At 33.9% G+C, this 25,083-nt stretch overlaps 1 protein-coding gene across 2 annotated transcripts in view; it reads right to left on the reverse strand.

Moving 5' to 3' along the window:
• Window positions 1-12,433, reverse strand: part of LOC102806658 (heparan-alpha-glucosaminide N-acetyltransferase-like) — a 29,132-nt gene extending 16,699 nt beyond the window's left edge. For both annotated transcript variants that reach the window (XM_085493538.1, XM_085493539.1), the window contains exons 1-6: window positions 12,305-12,433; window positions 9,710-9,912; window positions 7,010-7,128; window positions 3,672-3,829; window positions 2,071-2,140; window positions 237-294 (exon numbers count right to left, since the gene is read on the reverse strand). In XM_085493538.1, the coding sequence (XP_085349664.1) occupies window positions 237-294; window positions 2,071-2,140; window positions 3,672-3,829; window positions 7,010-7,128; window positions 9,710-9,912; window positions 12,305-12,356 (660 nt within the window). In that variant the 5' untranslated portion in view covers window positions 12,357-12,433. The remainder of the gene's footprint in view (window positions 1-236; window positions 295-2,070; window positions 2,141-3,671; window positions 3,830-7,009; window positions 7,129-9,709; window positions 9,913-12,304) is intronic.
• Between the last annotated feature and the right edge of the window lie 12,650 nt (window positions 12,434-25,083).

Here is a 25,083-nt window from a genome sequence, read left to right on the forward strand (position 1 = left end):
TCATGATTACCGCCAAAGTAGCATTAATCCTCACCTAAGGCTCAGATTGATACAAAAGTCTGGCAGTGATCACTTATGTCTTAAAGAGAAAATATTCAGGGACTATATATAATTAGTAATTTTTGTAACATTTTACCGCTGTTAAATAAAAATGAACCCTATTTGGCGAAATTTTGAATAAAAAAAAATCATAATAGTATAATTAACAGTGAAATAAAAAAATATTTTTTTTTTACCGAATTGACAAGTCTTTCAGTCTCGAGACAAAATAACACTTTATATAGCCAGTGATGTCTAAAAAAAACAAAAAGAAAAACATAATAGAAATTGATAGAAAAAGATAGAAATTGAAATGTTCTGCACAATTATAAGTTCTCTATTTACATGTACTAGGGTATACAATGATATTTTGACTTCACATAAGCATAAGAGATTTCTGCTTACAACTCTTTTTTTTTTTTAATCCACATGTTGCATTTCGCCATTCTGTGCACATTCTGTTATAAGTTAGCTCAACAGATAAATCAATAGAATAAACAGCCAATGTGAATAGAGTAGTCAAGGTGTTTAACATAAATATAGATAAGTACTGGAAAATCTGCATACTGTGGAATACTTTATATTCGCTGGAATTAATTTTCGCTGAAAAGGCTTTTTGGGCATTTTGCTTGGAATTTATTTTCACTGATTTTTGATGAGTTTAATGTGAAATATAGGAAAAAAATTATATTCGCTGGATTTTAGTTTTCACAGAATCATCCCTTCAGCGAAAATAGATTCCAAGCAAAAATGAAGTATTCTACAGTAGGTATGTCTCTAACACATGCTTTTGGCAGCTTTCAAAACCTAATATTACATATAATAATCTAATTTTCCATCGAGTTTTCACATTTTGCTCGTAATAGTGTGTTGACTTTTCCCTCTCCGGACACAAACAGAATATTTGCTGTTGTACTTAACAAAGGAATTTAGCACTAAACCACAGTCCCGCTATAAAAAAATACGGTTCGTTTCCAGACTGGTCTATAGCAGGACTGTGACTAACTAAACCAATGAGTACTCCTATACGTCTTGCTTCTGTTATATCACACAACTACCGGTACATAATTTAAGTGTACTTCTTACAGAAAACAAAATACGAATATACACCAAATCATAGAGACAATATTAAAATACAGCAAAGCAGTAAACATGCATAGTAACATGAGAAACAGGAACATGGAACTAGCATTACGCCATTTTAGATAGATCAATCCATAGCAACCAAATATGGTATATACTTGCATGCATAGCAACCAAATATGCTATATACTTTGTATGCATAGCGACCAAATATGGTATATACTTGCATGCATAGCAACCAAATATGGTATATACTTGCATGCATAGCAACCAAATATGGTATATACTTGCATGCATAGCAACCAAATATGGTACATACTTTGTGGGCATAGCAACCAAATATGGTATATACTTGCATGCATAGCAACCAAATATGGTATATACTTTGTATGCATAGTGACCAAATATAGGTATATATTTTGTGTGCATAGCAACCAAATATGGTATATACTGTGTGCACAGCAACCAAATATGGTATATATTTTGTATGCATAGCAACCAAATATGGTATATATTTTGTATGCATAGCGACCAAATATTGTATATACTTTGTGTTCACAGCAACCAAATATAGTGTATACTTTGTATGCATAGCGACCAAATATAGATACATATCTTGTGTGTATAGCAGCTAAATTTGGTATATACTTTGTGTTCATAGTAACCAAATATGATATATACTTTGTGTGCATAGCAACCAAATATAGATACATATCTTGTGTGCATAGCAGCTAAATTTGGTATATACTTTGTGTTCATAGTAACCAAATATGATATATACTTTGTGTGCATAGCGACCAAATATAGATACATATCTTGTGTGCATAGCAGCTAAATTTGGTATATACTTTGTGTTCATAGTAACCAAATATGGTATATACTTTGTGTTCATAGTAACCAAATATGATATATACTTGCATGCATAGCAACCAAACATAGTGTACTTACTTGTGTGCATAGCGACCAAACACATAGAGTATAATCAAACCAACATATACACCTATGGCAATGTAAATAGCTGTATGAAAGAAAAAAATATTACAGTCTGTGAAACCCAAAATCAATAAAAATGAACTCCAACAATTCCCTAGGCTTTTCTTCATTTGACCCAAATTCCAGGTACTTTCATAGTAATTGGTTGTCATTAGAATAGATGGTCATATTTCCTTGACTTTTACACTATGGCCTTATAATATAAGCTGTTGTTTACAAATCCCAGACAAAAAACATATGGTCATTGAAATACTTTTGCACAAAACACATCGTAATTTTGAGCTATTTATAATTGGTTTGTATTGGCTGAAAGTTCTCACAATTTCATTTGGTTGAAATATATAAAAAAAATCACATGTACCGGTAGTTATAATTGGTTTGTATTGGCTGAAAGTTCTCACAATTTCAATTGTTTTTTTTAGACACTTTTACAAAAATATACTTCATACTAGAAATAAATGAGAGCAGTTGATGAGTTATAATCAATGAATCAGGTAACACTTATGAAAAATTGTGATAAACGATTCGCTTGTATTTTCATCTGAAATCGTGACCATAAAGCACAAGTCATCTCCCATTGTTTTGTTAAAACTAATAAGATATTTATCATAACATGCATTCCATATTCCAAATATGGGATCCATATTGAACACAACTTGAAGGGCGATAGTGTTGTGCAGTGAGTGTTTAAATTTACTGTATTCTCGGGTGGACATCCGGGCATTTTCAGCACCTAACAATAATCACGGTGAAAACCGAAAACTCTACAAAAATTGCACTCGGGGAAAGTTGCCTGAACAGCGTAACAATATTACCCCTACATATGCAACATATAGAAATTTGGTTGCTGGGGATTACTTCAAAGTTTGTGCTATTTCTTTTTCTTTAGCTATTTTCACCAGCTCTTCGACCGGCGTTTCACAACAGCTCGCACAGAGCCCATAAAAATAAATGGTACAGTGGTGCGCGTCTTAGCAACGTGGAACGTTCTGTGACGTAGCTCCGCCCGAGGATACAAACAATTTTTTCACATGATTATGTTTTATACTATATCCATATCAAATATATAACGACCATCATACTTTAATACACGTGTATTGGACAATAGTTTAAACAAAATGTATAAAACCTGAAATGAGCACTCTAGCTTATAGTATTCTTAATATTCATTTCTATTCAGTAATACTACCAAAGTTTTCACAAATATATATGTTTCATTTCACATACTGTCACAGTGTGGAAACTACAAATCATGAAAATATGTTGGTTCATGCAAATATGGTTTCCCAAGATGGTGGAGGTTTAGATAATGAATCAACTTGGAATAAGCCTTCAAAAGTTGTTAAAGGGTCACTTCTAGTTAAGCCTAATCTCACAACAAATTAACTTTCTGGATTAAAATTACAATGGATAACAAAAGATAGATTAACTTTGTGAACAACATAAACAATAGTGTCCCACGATTCTTTGGTGCAATCCCTGGGATTGAGCGGTTCCTCTTTAAATATCGCAGGTTTAGCTGAAACCCACAAACAGAGCTCATAAAGCATACTTACGTAGGTAAATATCTACTGGATCTTCAACCACTATGATATTGCAGAAAAACGAAGCGTCTTTTTCATCCTTAATTTTTTCGGGACTGATGTCATCAATGTATCCCATCGGATTAACAAACATCATATATATCCCAGACATATCAAAGTGATATCTTTGACTGAGAAAAAAATAATGAAAACCAAAGAAAGCTTAGAAAGTACTCACGTGTGATTAGAGTATTGGAGACACATTAAAAATTAATTCAAAATTTAAGATCTGCTTTTCAAAAAAGAAGCTTGGCAACTAATTTTTGTCTGTTATTTGAGATGCATAACATGAAAAAAATGTGATTCACATTATCAAAATTTATATTACATACAGAAAATACATTTGATTTTTATCCATGGTTTTTAGTCTAATTAGTTCCTGAGCACCTCTACGATGCAATCAATTTAAATATGATTTTTTTAGATATCAGAAATGGGCTAATAATAGATAATCAATATGCATGTTTATCAACATTAAACCAAATAAATTATTATATAAATTAAGCAATTATTATGCATAGATTTATGTCTGTATATTGTTTCAGGGTACACATGTACAAAGTTTCATTATAATGTGAAGATTACTCCTAACTAAATTAGTGGAAAACTGAAGGTATGAGGTAATTATTATAGATGTATATAAACCTAAATTTTAAACTAATTTGATAAACACATTGATTCAGAGTAAATATGTACCAATATTCACTGAATTTAGATAAGTACTGTCACAGACCATCTGTATGTACAAAGTTTCATTGAAATGTGATTAGAACCAAAATGATGATTTATTATGCACATTAGGTGATTAATATGATCTGATTTTAACCCAAAGCTGAGCAGGTCTGTGCATTGTTCTGGAGCATCAATGTGCCAAGGTTCATTGAAATGGGATAATTAGTACTTGAGATATCAGCGTAAAAGCCAAAAAATAACTAATTATGCAAATTAGTTGATTAATATTAACACATTTTTACTTAAAATTAATCAGGTCGTTGGATTGTTTGAGAGCATCTATGTATCAAGTTTCATTGAAAAGGAATGAAGTAATAGTACTTGAAATATCAAAAGCTGAAAATTGATTAATTATGCAAATTAGGTAATTAATATTTCACATATCTGTCTGTGCATCGTCCTATGTATCTATGTAAGTTTCATTGAAATGTGATGATTAGTACCTGAGATATCAGTGAGTGAAAAAGCCAAAAATTTACTAATTATCATGCGAATCAGGTAATTAATATGCATGGATATCAACCAAAACCTAATCAAATCTGCACATTAGCCCAGAGCATTTATACACCAAGTTTCATTAAAAACCAACATACGGTTCTTGAGATATCAGTGGAACAGACAGAGACACACACATACAGACAGGGTAACTACAAAGACTCCCATTGTGTGCTTCTATTAAATAAACATAAATACATTATTAGATGAGCAACTGAGATATCTGCATACTTCTATTAAACATCTTTTGGGACACCCCCCCCCCCCTTATATTTTGACCTAGGTCAAATGATATTAAGAGAACACATAACAGATCCATTTCTTTCAACCTTAAGTAACAGGGTGACTTGTTACAATGCTGATAAAGGCATGTGATAATAAATAGAGATGGAAAATACTAAAATGTAGGCACGCTCTTGAGCACAATGGCGTGAAGAAGCTGAACATTTGTACCAGAGCTTTCTGTGGAACAAGAGAGTGTGGTATATTGTGATGCGATGAGGGTGTGGTACATTGTGGAAGGGGGTTTGGTACATTGTGATGTGGTGAGAGTGTGGTACATTGTGATGCGATGAGGGTGTGGTACATTGTGATGCGGTGAGGGTGTGGTACATTGTGATGCGGTGAGGGTGTGGTACATTGTGATGCGGTGAGGGTGTGGTACATTGTGATGCGGTGAGGGTGTGGTGTATTGTGGAAGGGGTTTGGTACTAGTATAATGTAAAAAAGGTTCACAGAATACGTACAAAGTATGGTCAGGGTTCTCGCCACGCTGGTCGGCGGTGGTCAGCCCCGACTGGCACTCAAAATTAGCGACCACCACAGAAATTCTTCCAACCAGGACTATTGTTTGATTGTTATTATAATTAAGTACCGACCGACACGTATCCTGCCAGTCGTGGATTATAATTTGTAAACAATTGACCTAGTCGCACGATACGTAGCGGCTAGTCAATTTTGTGAAATTATCATCTCTTTGTTTGTAAGTAAACACTTTCTGCGATAGACACAGTCTTTAGATTGAAAGATAAAATTCTTTCAAAATCAATTTCACCTCGATATAACATGGTCAAAGCGGAGTGCATAGCGTGATTTGGTAAAATACATTTGAACTGTTATCATCGCGATTCATGTGAAAACTCTTCTTTCAAGACCCATTTTATCTATTAAAAATTGTTAATCACCTCTTTCGATAAACATTGTGCAGTTTTCAACTGAAATCAATGCCAATACATCGTGCTACGACATAGCTTTACTTCCGCAATGTAATTTTTATGATCACTACTATTCGGAAAACTTCGGATTCAACCAGCATTACCATGCGGCATTCTGATTGGTTAATGGAATTATTGACCCTTCAGGTCAAAGGACACATGCCGGCCAACTAATACGTCACAAACATCATGGCAGGCTGTGTTTTTTACCGAAGCGATCGAGTGATCAAAAATATCCACTTATGATAAAACTAAGTCAAATTTTACTACTATTTCTTATCAAAAAAACCAAGTAACATTTTTTGCTTGGCATCATGACTGTGTAAGAGGAAATATTGGTATAATTGGTGTATAACATCACAAAGTAAGTTATGTCACGTCGTTACTTTGAAAGTTCAGAAGTTTAATTTGTTCGTTCATTACTGTGAATATATCCATTTTAGAAATTGATGGTACAAATAATAAATAACAACAATACTCCAAATAATTACGTGGTCGATTTTTTGAATAAATAAAATCGTGAAAATATTCCTGGCTAAAAAAACGTTTCAAATGTGTTTTATTTAACTTTTTACAATAGACATTAATATTGCAACAATAATTTATCTGCAGCATTTGCATTTCGAATATATTTAATTTTTAAATTCAAACTCTTCTAAATTGTGAAACATAATATTTGCACTGCGACCAAACTCATTACTATTCATTGCTAATTAATATTCATATAGCTCATTAATATTCATGAGCGACTGGCACTCAGGTTGGGTTGGCGAGATCCCTGTATGGTGTAATGTAAAAATGTGCAGTGTATTGGTGAGGGGTGTGGTATATTATTGAAGAAATGTGATGTATTGTGAAATAGTGACTGACCTGCATATTTTGATACTACTGTTATGTTCTTGAACTTCAAACAAAGTATCCCATGTGGTGTTCACTGTGATTGCCTTCTGTTTATATGGCTTGACAGACACCAAGTACATCATTTCACACTGAAAGATAATAATTTAAAGCACTATAGTCATCGCACAGTGTGTGTGTGTGTGTGTGTGTTCGAATTTTACGAACAACTTAGGTATTTTACATGAGTTGTATACGTCGCTATGAGTCCCATACTGAATACGACTCAGTGACGATTGTAGTGCTATATTGTAGGTCATTATTATTAAAAATTATTATTAAATAATTATTCTTATTGTTTGTTTACACAGTATTTGCCACTGGTGGCGCTGTATACAATCAAAACCTATTTAGGCTTGCCTATGCTTATGCAGACTTACAGAAACAAATTTGGTAACCAGTTTAATATAATAGAAAGCGTGCACAGACTTCAAATTACCACAGTAAACAGAGTGGGGGGGTCAAGACCAAATATAATAAATACTTTCTAATTGTAATTGCACTTTCAAATAGTATTCATGAGATATGTCTACGTTATACGCTCGTTAAAGGTTATTAGCATCTTGTGTACGCAGTGCACATGCTTCGATCCGTTTTTTCATATTGCACAACCAATGTGTCATCACAGTGAGGTCAATTGCAATTTACGTTTTATGTAAGTGACGTACAGCGCCTTGAATACAATGAATTTGCATATAAACTGTATCCCAGCTACCGGGGTGGGGTGGGGGTGGTGGTGGTTATAATATGCATGAAAAAATACAAAAAATACAATGTGATCTAACTTTTAACCCTAACCAATTGACTTTTAACCTTTGACATTTTTTATACCATAATTTTTACTGCTAAAATGTTTTTATGAAAATACAGAAAAATACTCTAAACAAAGTTTACAGGCAGCCTAGTAAATTGAAACAATTGTCAAATTAAGTGTCATGTTTGATTATAGTGAAATGTTTCTTGTCACAATAAAATAATATTAATAGTTTGATCATTAGCCATGTTTATGTTTTGAACTATATCTAGCTTATAGTGTGTGTTATATACTGTAAAATACTTTATTTTAGCTGGAATTAATTTTCGCTGAAAAGAGTTTTGCTGTGTTTTGTAGTTATTTATTTTCACTGATTTTAGACTAGTTGAATGTAAAATATAGAAAAAAAAGGTATATTTGCTGGATTTTATTTTCACTGAATCATTTCTTCAGCAAAAATAGTGAAAATTAATTCCAAGCGAAAATAAAGTATTTTACAGAAGGTGAACACTATTATCAGAAATCAGGAGAGCATTAATAGAACTGTAGAATCTGCACAGTTCAGAGGACATTGCCACTTTAAGTAGTCACTTAGAAGGCGCTACAGATAGTATTAAATTGCATTGAATGATATCTGAATATATCATATATTGAATATTATATGTACAATAATGTATTTCACTATGTAAAGTAGTCAATATCGGAATACAAAATACAGAATCCTGTACTGCAAATGCATTAATTATTCAATAAATTAAATCAATGTGAATTTGTAGAATAATGATAAAAATCGTTGTTTCCTTGCCAAGTTTGTGAATTTAAAATCCAGTTTAATTGCTCAAAACATCAAAATAGTAAAATCAAATGTTAGCAAAAGATAAATGGTTTTACGGTATTTGCTTTTCAACCAAAAATTGCATAAAAATATGATGACTAATTAAAATATATTTTCAACAACAGTTTACATGCTTCTAATGGAGCAAACCACAGGATACAGGAGAGTACAGTTGCCTGGCGATAAGATTCACTACAAAATAGGAAATCACTCACTTCCCCCTTAAACTATATTTGCCTTGCCAGACTTCCTTTTAGATAATTACTAACAATACGTTTTGTTTGTGACACGAAGTCCTGTAAAATACTTTATTTTCGCTTGGAATTAATTTTCGCTGAAGGAATGATTCAGTGAAAATAAAATCCAACGAATATAACTTTTTTCCTATATTTTACATTCAACTCACCAAAAATCAGTGAAAATAAATTCTATACAAAACACCCAAAAAGCTAAAATAAAGTATTTTACAGTAGTTTTAGATATTCAATGAGTTAAAACTTGAGATTCTGCAATTTTTTTATTTTAACAGAACATTATCTCTTCTTTTAGATATGACAATGAGGATATTTAATTTGAATTGATAATTAACTCTCAATCAAATACTAGGCCTGTATCGAATGCATAAAAGCTTTAAAATGAAGGTACTAAACTAAGTACATGTGTATATACTTCATATCAATATTTACATAACAAATCCAAGTGAAAATATTATTATCATCATAATACTGGAGGAAGTGATCCCTTTTTACTTTAAAATTTGAGATGTGACAATTTATAAGGGCGGGGCTTCAACACAGAAGGTTCTACGTTGCTAGGATGTACTTTTTGCGGTCAGAGTAATTAAAGCGCGGTGGTCGTAGCGTAACGCGTGTTCGAATTTCATGTAAATAAACAATGTATTTTACACGCGTTGTATACGTCGCTATGAGTCCCATATCGAACAGGACGCTGCACGACGACTGTCGCCCTTTAGTCTTCTTCAATTAATCTGAAATTAAATACAAATAATATTTTCCCTAATAAGCTAGTCATGGTATGATTGCGTAATTTGAAATAAACATGTAACAATAAAATATAAACTGACCTCGTAACACTCTGAGCTTTGACCATAAACATCAATTTTAAAGTCCACTGTAGAATTGATTTGTAAGCAAGCTGTGTCAAGTTTAAGATGATGATGTTTACAAATATCTCTTTCTAACTCGAATAATTGAAATGTGTCTAGCATCTGTGATTGGGTTTTCTCATTTCCCGCTGGCAGGCTTAACTGGGTAACTAGGAATGAAACTGTAAATAAATTAATTTTAAAATTATTATACATGTACATCTGACGTCAAAACAATAGAATATATTTCATCTGTAAACGAAAATGCTCAAAAGTGGAGACATTAGAATGTCTTCCTTATTTGGAAAATGTGACCTATGTGTACAACACATTTGAACACTATTTTTGTTTACATTAGACATAGTGCTGAATATTCGCACGGCACAAAACATTGTGCCATTTAAGACTGTTATCTTTAAATAAATTATTACTATTCAAGGAAAAAGATGTATAATGATAAGGTTTTCAGGCAGTACAGGGTCACATCAACCACCACTATGTGTTGGTCGATACTATCGCCATACTGCCTGCGTTGTGCTATTCTCACAATACCCTCATTTACTACTGAATGCAGTTTCAGAATACAATAATTTCTAGTATCTACACCAATAAGTATGCAAATTGGAATGCAGAGTCATATATTTCAAATTTACAACATTATTGGATTCAGTTTGATCTCGTCATCTGATCAATGTAAATATTCTGTAAACAGACTAACTTTCATAAAAAAAAATGAATGTTTGTAATCGAAATAAAATTTCAATTATTCAAACTCTAAAATTTGTATCAGACTATACATTTGTTTAAAAAAAAAAAAATTGCAGTTTTCAGTTTCTAATAGTACATGTCCACCCCTTATATTATAGACTCAAGGTAACAGGACTATTATTTGCATACTTGTTTTCTTCTTCTAATTGGGACCAAACGACTACAAATAGACCCAGGAAAGTATATATTTTTGGAATCGCCAGACTTCAAGCTTTTCAAAAGTGTGTTTGTCATGCCCGTATCTGCATTCTACGGTGCGTTACTTAATCAAAAGTGAAAAATTACTTTTTTTGTAAAAAAAATAATTACGCATTTATGCTGGTGATAAGAAGTTTTGTTTTCACTTTTCCTAGTTGTTCAATAGTCTGGTAAATTGAATGTGTCTGGACAGTTTTATTCAAGTAACGCATTTTGAAAAGTAGTGTCCTGAATTTTAATTTCTGTTTTAGTCGCATTGACCCCAACTCAAACCACAACACATTGGTAAATAATCGATGAAATACAACATGTAGTTTGTCTGGACACATTCAAGTTCCTCTCATTGTCACCTTAAAGCTGTGAAAATTTGGTGTTAATCCGACGAGAATAAGTATACGTTATTTTTTGTTAAAGACCTTGTATTTTGAAAAACATAAACTCCTAGAAAACGTCGATGAAGTCACAGCAAAGATTTTCAAACTTGTTTATCTGCACAATCAATTTGTTTTACCATCAAGGTCTGTTTTAACATGTGTAGGGGCATCCAAATGTGTAAGGCTATTGGAAACCAAAATAAAATAAAGGAATGGGATAAGCTATAGTTCGATAAAATCGGCATATGAAAACACTAAAATCAATGATTTTTTTCAGTGGCTGTGTGACCTTGTGTCTGACACATTCATATGCAAATGACTAATCTGTGAAATAAACAGGGGCGGAGACAAACCACTCAAATGTTTGGAAACATACATTGTGTGTCAGATAGCTACTGATAACACATCCTAACATTGCTTTGTCTTGAGTTAATCTTTGAAACTTATAGGCACACAAATTAAACCTGTGCTGTTGATTTTAGAAAACACTACTGAAGCTGCCTTGCTTCCCTTCAGAAAATCTACATTTTAACCAACTTACATGACATTTTAGGTTACGTAGACTTTGTCAGATGAAAGTTTACTGTGCATTTCATCAATTAATAAATAAATGTGAAAATCGTAATTTTCAACACAAATAATAGTCTCGCTACCTTAATTGTAATGAAGATTATAGCCCACGTAGCACTCAGGAAGTTGGATTTTCTTTTGTCTCAGACTAGCTCTGAGTACAGTCCTGTAGGTTGGCCTTCTTCAGCTTATCATTCAGGCCGAATAATCAGCGGAAGTAGGCCAACCTACACGACTGTACTCAGGGCTAGTCTCAGACAGAAGTTTATGTTCCTGTTTTCTACGGTCTATGGTATAATCCCAGTTCCTGGTACCATTATAAACCCGATATCTCAACGAACATTTCGTCTGATCATGGTCTGATAGAGAGACTGTGTCCAACGTAAACACGAGAAGCGTACAAATCGTCGTGAAACAGGTCAGGTCAGTTTCACCTTACTATAAATGAGAGCTTAGTTTGGATATCCCTTAGTTTTAACACAGTCCCTCAACTGTGGGACTGTGGTTTTACACGTACATATAATCTTGGAGTAGTCGACTCTGTGATTCTAATTAGTTTTAGTACTTAGATCCCTATTCAATCTATCCAACCATTTACTCGTTCACACTGTTCGCTTGAACAACCAACCTGCTCAACACACATGATTCAACGAGATGCACTTACCAGCGTTAAAAAATACCAACAAGAAAAGCATTTGATTCATCGAAGACGCCATTTCAGTTGAAATGCTGTCATGGAGTCCAAGTCCCGTGTCACAGCGTCCCTCACATGACCTTGCGAACCTACTTTTCATAACAACAGCGCCAACAGCGTTGGGAATTGGAGAGGGCTACTGTTTATACTAAAATACTGTAGAATACTTTATTTTTGCTTAGAATTTATTTTCGCTATTTTCGCTGAAGGGATGATTCCGTGAAAATAAAATCCAGCGAATATGTTATTTTTTTCTTTATTTCACATTAAACTCATCAAAAATCAGTGAAAAAAAAATTTCAAGCAAAACGCTCAAAAAACCTTTTCAGCGGCCCGGGAAATAGTAGTAATTCCAGCGAAAATAAAGTATTCCACAGTATGTTTGGACATTTAAGAGTAGTAACAAATTCTCACTTCCGTTCCGGTTAGACTAAAAATATGCCACAAATATTTACTTTTGAGATGATAGTTTTGGTATGTGTTGGTTCTTGGATATTTCAGCTTCGTCGTCCTGTACTTCGTTTAGTATATCGGACTTTCAAATTTTCGTAAAAAACAGATAGTTTCGCGGCCCGGGTCAGTGTTATTCACGAAAATATTTGTTCACAATTTTATAAACTGGCTTGACAATTCCCACCACCAATTAGATGTAATGTGTACATATTTCAATACATACAGGTACACTAACAAAAATGAAATATTAATTAGAGAATGTATTATATAACCTGGAAAAAAAAAATATTTTTCCTTGCGATGATGATGCATTTTTCTCTATCTGTGTAACTTCATTAGATCACAGTCCCTCTACTAGTAGAGTGACTGTGATTAGATTCAAAGTTCACAACTTGTCCATGTTGGCTGCATGATTTTGTAAATAAAATATTGTATTCACTGACATTTATTTTGTAGTCACATTTTTATGTATACCATACGGTCCATAGTATTTTTTTCTTACTGATTTGACTACATTGTGTACTTGACAGTTTCTAGTACTGTATTATCCAGCATAAATATCGGATTATTTGTGAGCATGAAATTGTAATGTGAAATTTGTTCATTAATGGGATACTGTATGATGACGCAATCTTCAGCTCCTACCTGTGATTCAGACTATTACTTACTTGTGCCTGACTGGTATCAGTATTGCCGACGAGCAATAAATTAAATTTATAAATTTTCTACCAATTAGGATTCTGCGTCACTGATTGCTTTAGGCAGTGCAGTTAACCATTGTCTGTGTTTACATGACATATAACAAACAAAATAATATTCAACAAGTTATGGTTTGTTGAATTATTATGTTAAATTGATGCGTATTCTGCAGATATTATTATATAATGATATAAATCTAACTATTTCAGCATGATAATAACCAGTCACTCTAACACATCAAATTCAATACATATTTAAGTAAGTGTCATTATAATGAGGTTTTAAGTCGGTACACAGATGTCTACTTTCATTTATCTCAACACTGTAAGGTATTCGTTGAATAACCAGTAAACAGTTGGATTAAACCCAGAGTATGCTAGAACTTGAAGGTAGTTAACAATCGGCTGTTAGGTACTTCCTGTGTGAGCAAAAAAGAAATAGTGGATTATTTAAAGTACATTCACTATAATGAACATCACAGTTTATCTATTTTTTTGTTTGCTATATATAAATATACTTATGCACGGTACAAATATAATACTTACATCGAGCAAAATGAATCAATTCAAATTCAGTTCTTTAAGTTTAGTTGTGCCTGCATTCACACTATGCCATACTTAACACTGTCTGCCTTTAAGCCTAACTGGTTGTAATTAAAACAGTATGTCCACAAACACTTGTTTACATAATGGTAATTTGTATTCATATTGAACAACCGGCTTCTAAATGCATTATTCCCATCGTACATTGCGAAAGCTTTTGTCATATTATTGATACCTAGCAATTTGTATATCTTTGAAATAGAACACAAAAGTGAGGACAGCAATATTAATCAAGTATATTATTCAAATAGTTACCTTTTTATAACGGGTGATCAACATAGCGATTTCTTGCAATGGATGGTTTGCCGATCAGAAAAGTTTTTTTTTTCCAGTCCAGTAACTTTGAATGCGCCAATGTGACAGGACAGGTGAACCCAGCATGGCTGACAGTAACATAATCATTATGAAAAATGATACAGATTTATTCATTTTAATGTTCCAATCTGTTGACGAGATAGAATAATTTTTATTCAGAAAAATATAAAGACAAAAATTACAATTTGAAAAATAAGTTGGATTTTATCATTAATAATTCAGGTCATCAGTCCTACATACAATATGCCAATTGTTTACGTGGCGCTTTTCCATCAGTAGATTTACGTGCTGTTTGCCATGTCGAGTACAGAGTACGAGAACTTTCTTCGATGTCAGAATAAAGTAGAATATGTTCGAAAGAGTATAGTCTCTATTTTTATACTTTATTAGCCGGCGCTTCACGCCAGCTGATTTGTGAATGAATTAATATTGTGATTGGCCGGTATATGATGGCAAGGTTTGGTCGAAATTAACGAATTCTCATTGGCCAAGTAACCTTGCCAGAATCCCGATTTGTACTGAAGCTTATCCAAACCAGTCACGTAAACAACAACAATATCCAAAACAATGTCGCATGAAGGCGCTGTCACCCCGCTCAAATCAGTGTATATATAAATGGGTGTATAACGTTCACAAACCACCTGGGAGCGCCCTCACTTGGTACATTCATCTTAATGCGATCACGTAACATGTGTAACCACGAATGTAGGTAGATTTATTAGCTATCCTTTATTTATTTATTTATTTATTTATTTATTTATTTATTTATTTATTTATTTATTTATTTATTTATTTATTTATTTATTTATTTATTTATTTATTTATTTATTTATTTATTTATTTATTTATTTATTTATTTATTTATTTATTTATTTATTTATTTATTTATTTATTTATTTATTTATTTATTTATTTATTTATTTATTTATTTATTTATTTATTTATTTATTTATTTTTAATTACAGTAGTAAACAGTGGACTGTGCCACGGTATATTTCGAGGATTACTCACGTTTCACGTAAATATACATACACAGACACATACAGACACACGTTCTGTTTACGGTAGTTCTCTTTTTGGAGGATGTGGTGGCCCCCAAAAGGGCCGTTTGGTTTGGATGCAGCCATGTACATCATTTATTTTTTGGTGGTGTGTTTTTTAGCTGTCGGCTTCTTAGGTTTTGAAACCTTTTTGGCAGTGGCGGATCCAGCAAAATGTATTGGGGGGGGGGGTTTCGCTTAAGATATACGGAGCGAAAATCGCAGAGAAGCTATGCGTAATCCAGATGATATGAATCGTCATGCGTTCGGGGGGGGGGAGCATGGCCTCCCTGGCTCCCTCTGGATCCGCCACTGCCCTTTGGGCGTTTTCTTTGAAGCCGGCTTTTTAGCCGTAGTTTTCTCTGATTTCTTTGTGGCGGTATTTTTAGCTTGTGGTTTCTTGTCTGACTTTGGCTTTTTCGTAACCTTCTTGTCCGACTTTGTGGTTTTTTCGTACCCCTCTTGTCCTTGAGTATTTTGTCTTTCAGTGTTGGCTCCTTGGTCAATGTTTTCTTGGGTACAGCTCTCCTCGAGTCGTTACTGCCTTCTTTTTTGGCTTCTCTGGGAGCTTGTCGATTCTAACTAACTAACTACTAGTAACATATGCCGCATTCTTATAAGACACTTCATGGTAACAATATGTGTAGGCACTAAGCTGAGACGTTATACCTTGAAAATTAAAGATGACATCCAATTGTAACTTAAACGTGTAAATCTCCGTTCTCACAATCGTGTCTCCAAAAAACACTTAGTGTTTAACTTTGAAGGTGTCTATTCGTATCTGTTTACAATGTGCTTAATTTTATGAAAACGTGGAAGTACTCCCAGTGCCAATTTCAATGGGTCAACGATTAATTCGGAATTAAGACAAATCTGAACAAAACATTAAGATCAAATGGGCATCTATTAATGCAATTTTAGACAGCTATATTCATATGCACACCAATCTCAAATAATTAATTTTACTGCTAGTAGCATAAAACTCCCGAAGAAAAGCAATGCCGCAAAATGTCCACACAAAGAAGCACTAACGATGACGTCACGATGTTATGTCATTCAATCAACATCCTCTGAGTGTACTCGCGGCTAAATGACAACTGATGTCGTAAGTGGTTATTTTCTGAATCGCTTCAAGGTTAAAAACAATTTGTCGATGAGAAACACTGTGTTGAAAGCATCATTTATAATAATGATATATGGAAAAAACAAAAGTAATAGTTTTCGCGGAGAAAACAGCGCTTGAGAAGCAATGGGTAATGTTTGTTTATTTCGAAAACGAGTTTGTATAATCCCTGTAACAAATAAAAGGGGCATTCTAATTGGCTGAACATTTCTCTATTTTAAATACGACGGCACAACGAGCATATGCCTCTTTATTATTTTACGGTAATAATATCTGTAGGCACTGTGAAGGGATTAAATCGAGTGTTATTAAACCTTCACGTCAGAGGTACTAAGTTCGGGGAATTCTCCACCTTTCTATCGAGCAAAGACACACAGAGAATCGAATCGTGTTCCATTTGGTCTCAGCCGCGTTGTTACTCTCCCACGGCCGCCTCAAGACTCTCTCGTCGAGTGCTTGCCACAACTAACCGAGATCGGCTTTATTTACATTCCAACTGTTAACCAATTACAGAGAAGTTAAAAGACTCTAAGGCGTGGCCTTCACACATATAGCCAATCACGCAAAGTACTCAACACGCCATAATAACTCTCATACTTATCGGTGCCTCGCTTCCATAGTCGATCATTATATCAGTCAGTTGTTCCAATCACTAATTCCCTAACATACGAATGAACCTGATCATGACAAGTTACGAGCAGGTGTGGATTATCAAAGGGTCACCATTGGAATGTCGCTATAACTGCGAAAAGCGGCCTCACCGAAATACATGAAAATATAAATGACAGCGCTATACCTTGACAATTAAAGATAACATCTAATTCTAACAACAACATGTAAGTCTCCGTTCTCACACTAATGCATGACAGTGTACTTTTTGGTAGCATCTTCAAAAATTGTCTGGGTAATGCGGAGCCATGAAAAGTCGCGAGTGGCGTAGTCCTTCATTATTGATGGAAGTCCAAAGTTATAACGAACTTTGATTCGATTTGTACCAATTTGGTCTTCAGTGTTTTCTCGGGCTGTAGCAATGGGAATCAATGAGACTTGTTTTTCCCTTGTTGTTTACTTTTTGTTATTTATTATTTTGTTTTTGTTCCAAATGCAAACTGGAACATCACTACTCAGAATCCGAGTGCTTCTCAGTGTGTCAGCTACAATTAATGTCATATATAACTATACCCAGTTCATGTGGTTGAACATGATTGAACAATTGCTTATTCTATACGCTAAACGTGACGTGTTATGTGTAATGCGTTCTATATCTGTTTTCATAAGGATGTAGACTAAGTCTATGTTCTGAGTTTATTTGCAAATGAACTGATAATGAATATTGAAAAAAAAGTGACAGAGGTGATATATTTTTTAATAAAATTTAGTAAAATTTTGGAATAATGATGTATGCCAACGATGTGACAGGTTGTGCAGACCAGTCTGGTTCTTTACAATACAATAGCTATCAAGTTATGTTGTTCATCCGGCAACAGTGCCTGCAAGTCACCCCCAAATCGTCTAGTTTTGTTTATAGCGGTATTCTTAATAAAACAAACATTTATATGTGAAAAGTGGTATCTTTGAGTATTTATTTCCTCAGAAAAGCAAACTTTAATTAACACAGAAACAGACTGTTAAAAAATTGAGCGGTTAATCTATTCAGATTACATTCATGGTTTTACATTCTAAGTTATGTGCCACGGCTATGAATAATCACCTTATATAGCAAGTGTTTACTTGCATTCTGTATTGTCGATATTTGGTGTTTAGTTTATTGCGAAGACGAAGCAATTGTTGGAGAATGTGGCAGACTTACACTAGTTGTATATATGCAAAAATATATTTTATATTGGTTTAAGGGTTTGTCATCGCTAGAAGAATGTATCCGCTATGCAAAAAATGGGAATTTAGTATATATAATTATAAATTGACACCTAACAGTTTTAGAAACGGTATATCTCACGTAAAAAATCACTGATTGCACCAACAAATCGCGTTGTCTATGCGAAGCCGTAGAAGTACAGCTAACAGTACTTATTTCTATGTGTTATACACATATCATACGGACTGGAGTATTATATTCATGGGTACATGACTTGTTGAGTATTAAAATAATAATAAAACATCGATGTCGAGTATATATTCGCTTGTCAAGTACCCAGTGGTTATATAAGTAAATACTAATAGCCGTGTACGTGATATACATCTACTGCCTATAGTTTCCTTCATTGCCCCGTCAGTTTTTTTAGTGTATTAGTTATGCAACCGTGTAAATACAATATTTTGACAATATTCCTTTCAGTCATCTTGTTTTCGTCGATGTCGTCATTGCGCATGTAGTCATAAACAAACTTGCAATTACTTGAATATAATTCACTTCTTTTGTAATCATTATAATCTCCGTAGTTAATCGACGTTTCGTTTTAACACTACTCGTCTTCTTTCTTTCATAATGCCTCAACTTCACTTCGATTATTGTTATTCTGGCCAAGTTACAGTTAATCAACGTTTCTGTATTGTGCCTCCAGGGATGACAAACATCGCCAATATTTTCTTATAAGTATTGTCCTTGCTTACGTAATCTCTATTGATATACCTCAACTAACGACAGCGATCTTAATTATCCTTGTCAATACAACATTTTCATGTTACCAAAGTGACTTTTTCACTTTTGCTAGCATTTGCGAACAAAAAATATTTAACGAAAGAAAAGAGTGGCAATTTTATGAACTTTTCATTCAATTGAATAAGACAGGATTATCTTTGGCATACGCTTATTGCCTACGCTATACATGACGTGTTATGTGTAATGCGTTCTATGTCTGTTTTCATAAGGATGTAGACTAAGACTATGTTCTGAGTTTATTTGCCAATGAACTGATGATGAATATTAAAAAAAGTGACAGAGGTGATATATTTTTTGATGAAAATTAGTTGGTTTTTGGAATATTTACCGATGTGACAGATTGTGCTGACCAGTCAGGTTCTTTACAGCACAATACACTGTCAGTTTTTCATTTTATTATTTGCTCAAGCGTGTTGATACAATATTTCGTCGACTTCTTTCATAATGTCTCAACTTCACTTTGAATATTGTTATCCTGCCCATGTTACATTTAATCAACGTTCCCGTATTGCCCCTAAAGGAATGTAAAACATCGCCAATATTTTCTCACAATTATTATTCATTATTACGTAATCCCTACTGACATACCCCAATTAACGACAGCGATCTTAATTATCCATAACAATACAATATTCTTATGTTGATTGTAATCTTGAAAAGCCGATAACTAAATGGCTGAGCCAATATCACATTAACGTTTTTTCAGCATCACTTCAATGTGTTTTGCGTTAAGGAAACAGCTTCCTCTCAGGTATTCATTTTCAGAACCTAGGATTTGGCTTTGTAATGTGTATTCGTATATTTCGTTTAAATTTGCACATTGAATAAATCTACTCATTTAATAGATAAGCCATACACTCTAGTCCAACATGTTTTTTTTACATATAATACATCGTTCTGGTACAGTTTGCATCTCAAAAATCTCGATAAAACAAACGACATATTATTGTGTTGTTGCAAGGTAAATTGATTTGAGTCCTGTTAACACAATTCATTAGAACATTTGCTGGTTTTAAACGCGTGTGATGCGTTGTTTGATTACGTCAGTGACGATGAAGGCTCGTTCAAAGTTCGTGTAAGACACGCACTGTCATAGGCTCACGTTTTATCAAATGGATAATTGGGGATATTCTTAGTTGGTTTTGAACAACCAACTGCGAACGAGGGCGTCACCACAAAATACTTGATAATTAGGAACTATGTGGGCAAAAATAATCTGTGACACATAAACCTGCAAATATAGACCATACAATGGTGTCTATAAAGTGTATACTGTGTATACATGTTAATAAATTATTATTAGTCGTATCTTTCTCACATAAATCCCATGGGGCGTGATAAAATACAGTCAGAGCTTTACTAATACACTAAGCATGTGCAATATATCCTCTTTCTCATCACCTGGTATATTTTGTAAATCAATTTTGATATTACTTGGGTAATTGGTTAATACTATTCGAATCATTTAGTTTACAGTTATGCTGGTTACCTTTTCATCTGAATAGTCAACACAAAGTACAGCAGCCACGATTGAGATTAACTCAAAGTTTTAAAACTGACCTCAATACAGTCAATACAATGTGATCTCGATGCGGTTGGTGTGCGTGTCACTGACTCACTGTCCAAGTCAATTAATCAGCGTTTATATTGTTATACTCGTTGTAGTTCTATAATGCTTCTGGGGATGCACATCATCGCGAATTTGTATACTTTAATAAATGCCAAGGAAACAACAGATGTGCTTTGTTTAGTCATATATTCTTATTCCAATTCCTGCCACAATATAGCATCTTTCTGTAACCAAGGTAACCATGTTTGAAATACATTCACGACATGTTGAAGTTACTAACTGCCCGAGTCCAAACACAAATTAAAGAGCTTGCAGAAAAGTAACTTTCAATTACGCAAAGTATCCAGCACGTCATATTACACACAACGCCGTGTTTCGAATGAAAGCTCAAATGTGACCAATTACAAAAAGACATATTCACATTTTTTGTACAGAATCCAAGCATCATTTGACTCGATAATAATGCAAAATATTAATGTAATAAATATAAAATTAAAATAAATAGTACTTTATTGAAATTGAACTCGTTTATATCAAGTACGTGATACAATCCAAAATAAACACCACGCCACAAGACTAATGAGCTTGTAACACTATAATTTAAACCCAACAATTTAATTTAATTGAATGGTTGAACAGTTTGTTCAACCAATAATTAACCGTTAATCCAACACGGCAGCATTTTGGTGTGACTGATTCAAATATTTATTTTTTGACAACCATATAGTATACTGAATCACATCTGGTTGTTGGGGATCGTAACAATAATGCCTGCCTGTATGTATGTGTTAAATTATAATGTAGTGCATTCTACCGGGACGTACGAACATAGAGTTGTTTGTTGTCATCTATGTAAACATCGTAGCCATTGTGCATGGCTGGTCATTTTAAGTAATTAAAGTAGAATCATGTAATGTGAAATTGTTAGTTCAGATATAATCGTGATTAGCCGTGGGTTCACGGAGTCTTTGGTTCGAACATGGGTTCTAGAAGACTAGAACACGTTTTGCAGAAAAATACATTATCTTTTTTTATACATTTATGTTAACAATGATACTGACCCAGTACACTACATGAGTTACAGAAAATACTGCCAAACCAATGTAATATTATATGAATCGAGTAACACAGTTATGCTGGGGGAACTTATATTTATGGTGCATTTTTGTGGCAGTGACAGATGCCAGATACATCGCAGTATCATTTGCAAGAACACAAAATGTTCCATTCAGTGCATTGTTGTACATATCATAGAACGGTGTGTGTATTCCGTAAACGTCTTCGTCTTTTTTTTATAGCTATCCCAACCAAATTCTTCTAAGAGTAGGGGTTATAGTTACGGACTACCAATAGCAAGGTAATGGTTTGAATCCAGCTTGGCCAAGTGATGGCAATAGTTGAAGAAAAACACATATCCAATTCTAAACTTTGACACTTATTCAAATTTAGAAGTACCAAATACAAAGAAACGTGTGCATAATTATCTACATATGCTTGAGCCAAAACTGTTGAAAATATAAAAAACAACAACATGTGGCTGTTAATAATATACTCATTATGGTGATTAAAAAATCTCTAATGTGATAGGAACCACCGTCACCCTCCATTAATTACGATTTTTCAAATTCCATTGGGTCACGAAGTACTTTGGGATCGTTCTAATATGTTGTGCAAAATATTGTTTCGATTCTTAAAGTCTTGCCAGTTTACAGTATATTTCTAAAACTCAAGCCGTAAATACAGTTGATATGATTTCAAACGTGTGACTATTACAAAAAATACGTATATCGTTGAAGTTAAACTGTGTTTAGTTGAGTACACGTTACGTTAATCATCTAAAACATAATAAAATATAATTGTCACTGATGGACGACTAAATGCAAAACTATATCGACGCTTGTAGCGTGTTGCCAAGTGACGTCATATAAGCAATTTCATGCTAGAGAATACGAATACAAGCAATACCCATTGACGCAAAATGTTTGAAACACTGTTTAAAATAGGAAAATTAAGAATAGCTTCGTTATATTTGTGTTACTTACTGTTACACGGTTTCAGTAGTAACGTGTCAAATGTGATAATATTTTTCAGTGTTTTCAGCTTAGTCGTTCAGTATCCAAACCAATGATGATCATCGCACATTGCCGACTAGCCATCTTTTATGATATAATAAGCTGTAGGGCGTTTCCAATAATTGCTACGCCTATCAACAAGTCAAGTAGGTTATAATCCGCTGTATCAACGATGATGATTTACATTTAAATATAAACCGATAGTATATAAAGTCATTCCATGGTCAGTATTAAAGTTATAGATAAAGCAAACAGACAGCATCGTCGGTGTCTTCTTCTTCATTAGCGTTGACTTCTACTCTATTAACTGTTGTATTCACGATATCATCGTACCGCAAGAAGTCTGTTTGTGACTTCTCCCGACCTCTTTCTAATGGATTCATCGAGCATGGCAGCAAATTCGACCGAAACATTCCTAAATGTAAGTGCAACGAATTCCACTCAACAGTTTCTCGATACCATTGTAAAAAAATCTGACACAGCTCTCGAAAGTATTGCAACATTTATCGATGCGTTTGTCGATAATACAGTACAAAATTCAACTGAACCATATTTTAATATCAATGCAACAAATATAACTGAAGAAGTACTGGACATTATTGGTGTGAAACCATATGAACAATTTTTCGATGTAATATCAGCGTGTATGCTCGTCATTGTTGCGTTGGTTGGAACTACCGGTAATTTTAAAGTGTGTAATATTGTCTACAGTAACAAGGAACTAAGAACCTCCGCGAACATTCAACTCGTATCGTTAGCTATAACAGATCTGTTAGTTTGTATCTTAACATCATCGCTGCGGTTTAGTTTAACAGTGAAAAGTCTTCTATATGGGGAAATCAACATAAAAGGTCCGTTTTGTACAAGTCAAATATTTATTTTTTACTTCTCAACCGTCACAACTGTAGTTTCTTTGGGAGCTATCAGTGTTTCGAGGGCGATAGGTGTAGCAGATAAGTTTACACCACGCACCAAGACGATGGTGACCATCTGTTCGATCACTGTATGTTGGACTACAGGGTTTGGATATGCCACATGGAAGGCATGGGCCGGGGAAGACCTCTCGTGCAATTTAGAACCCATAGGTCAGGAAGTAAAAACCGCAACAAGAGGTGCCGTAATCATAGTATTTCTAACACTGTGTACAATGGTTGTGTCATATTCCTACATCTACCGCGTGATCAATCGACATGAGAAATCATTTCAACGAGCTATGAAGGCAGCAGGCAATAGCCAGCAAAGTCAACGCAAACCAATGGACCTTTCGACACTGAAGGTAATCGCTTCAGTCATGTCTATGTTTATAATATCATATTTGCCAGTCACATTTTATGGTGCGATTGTAGTTAATATTGATAGATATAGAAACGAACATGTAAATAGTTTCCTCATATCGTTTGTGTGTTTGGGCAGCACGATAAATCCTATAATATACTCCTTAACTGCCAACCAGTTTAAAAAACACCTACCCTTTATGAAAAACACATCTACCAACAAAATACAGCAAAATCAACGAGCTAGAACAGGACAGAAACCCCGTGTGATAACAACTATTATATAATACCCATAGTTGCAGAGAAGTTACTTTCTTTTCTCAAAAACAATGATAACACGTAACAAGACGTAATACGACTTTGTAACTCATATATATGGGGATGACACTTTCCGTGTCAGAAAATATTGTAAGATATTTTTTTACCCGGAAGAGTTTGTCACGCAATCTACCTCCAAAACAAACGAGTGTATAGTGTTCCTTTCGACCTTTGTATTTATAGCGGTTTTACTGCAAACATGTTCTCGTCAACCCCCGCTTTAATTAACATGAAGTAGTAACATGTTTTAATTAGATGAACATGTTCTTCGAGCGAGCTCAGGAAATACGAAATCTAAAACTTGTATAAATTTATGGGTATGGTTTAAAGTTAAACACATACAAAGGAATGCTTTTTCTATTTATATTTGCACGTAATGTTAGTTGTATACATTTTCACACATATTTTCAACTTTTTCTTACTTATGCCAATCATGTTACTTATCAGCGATTAGAAAATATACTCCATTAAAAGTGGAATGGCGATTCTGTGAAAACTGCTCTATGGGTGTGGAATGACCTTTATATGGCAGTTTACTTATATCATTGTTACTTAGATATCATTGTTTAATCCTTTGACAATTTTAAATCACTGTAATACCGTATTAGTATAAAGAAACCTTGAGAAATGTGTTTTCAAATCGAGCATAATTGAGATTGGTGC

Source organism: Saccoglossus kowalevskii, chromosome 19, assembly GCF_978046115.1.
Source record: "Saccoglossus kowalevskii chromosome 19, keSacKowa6.1, whole genome shotgun sequence".
In the NCBI taxonomy this organism is placed as follows: Eukaryota; Metazoa; Hemichordata; class Enteropneusta; family Harrimaniidae; genus Saccoglossus; species Saccoglossus kowalevskii.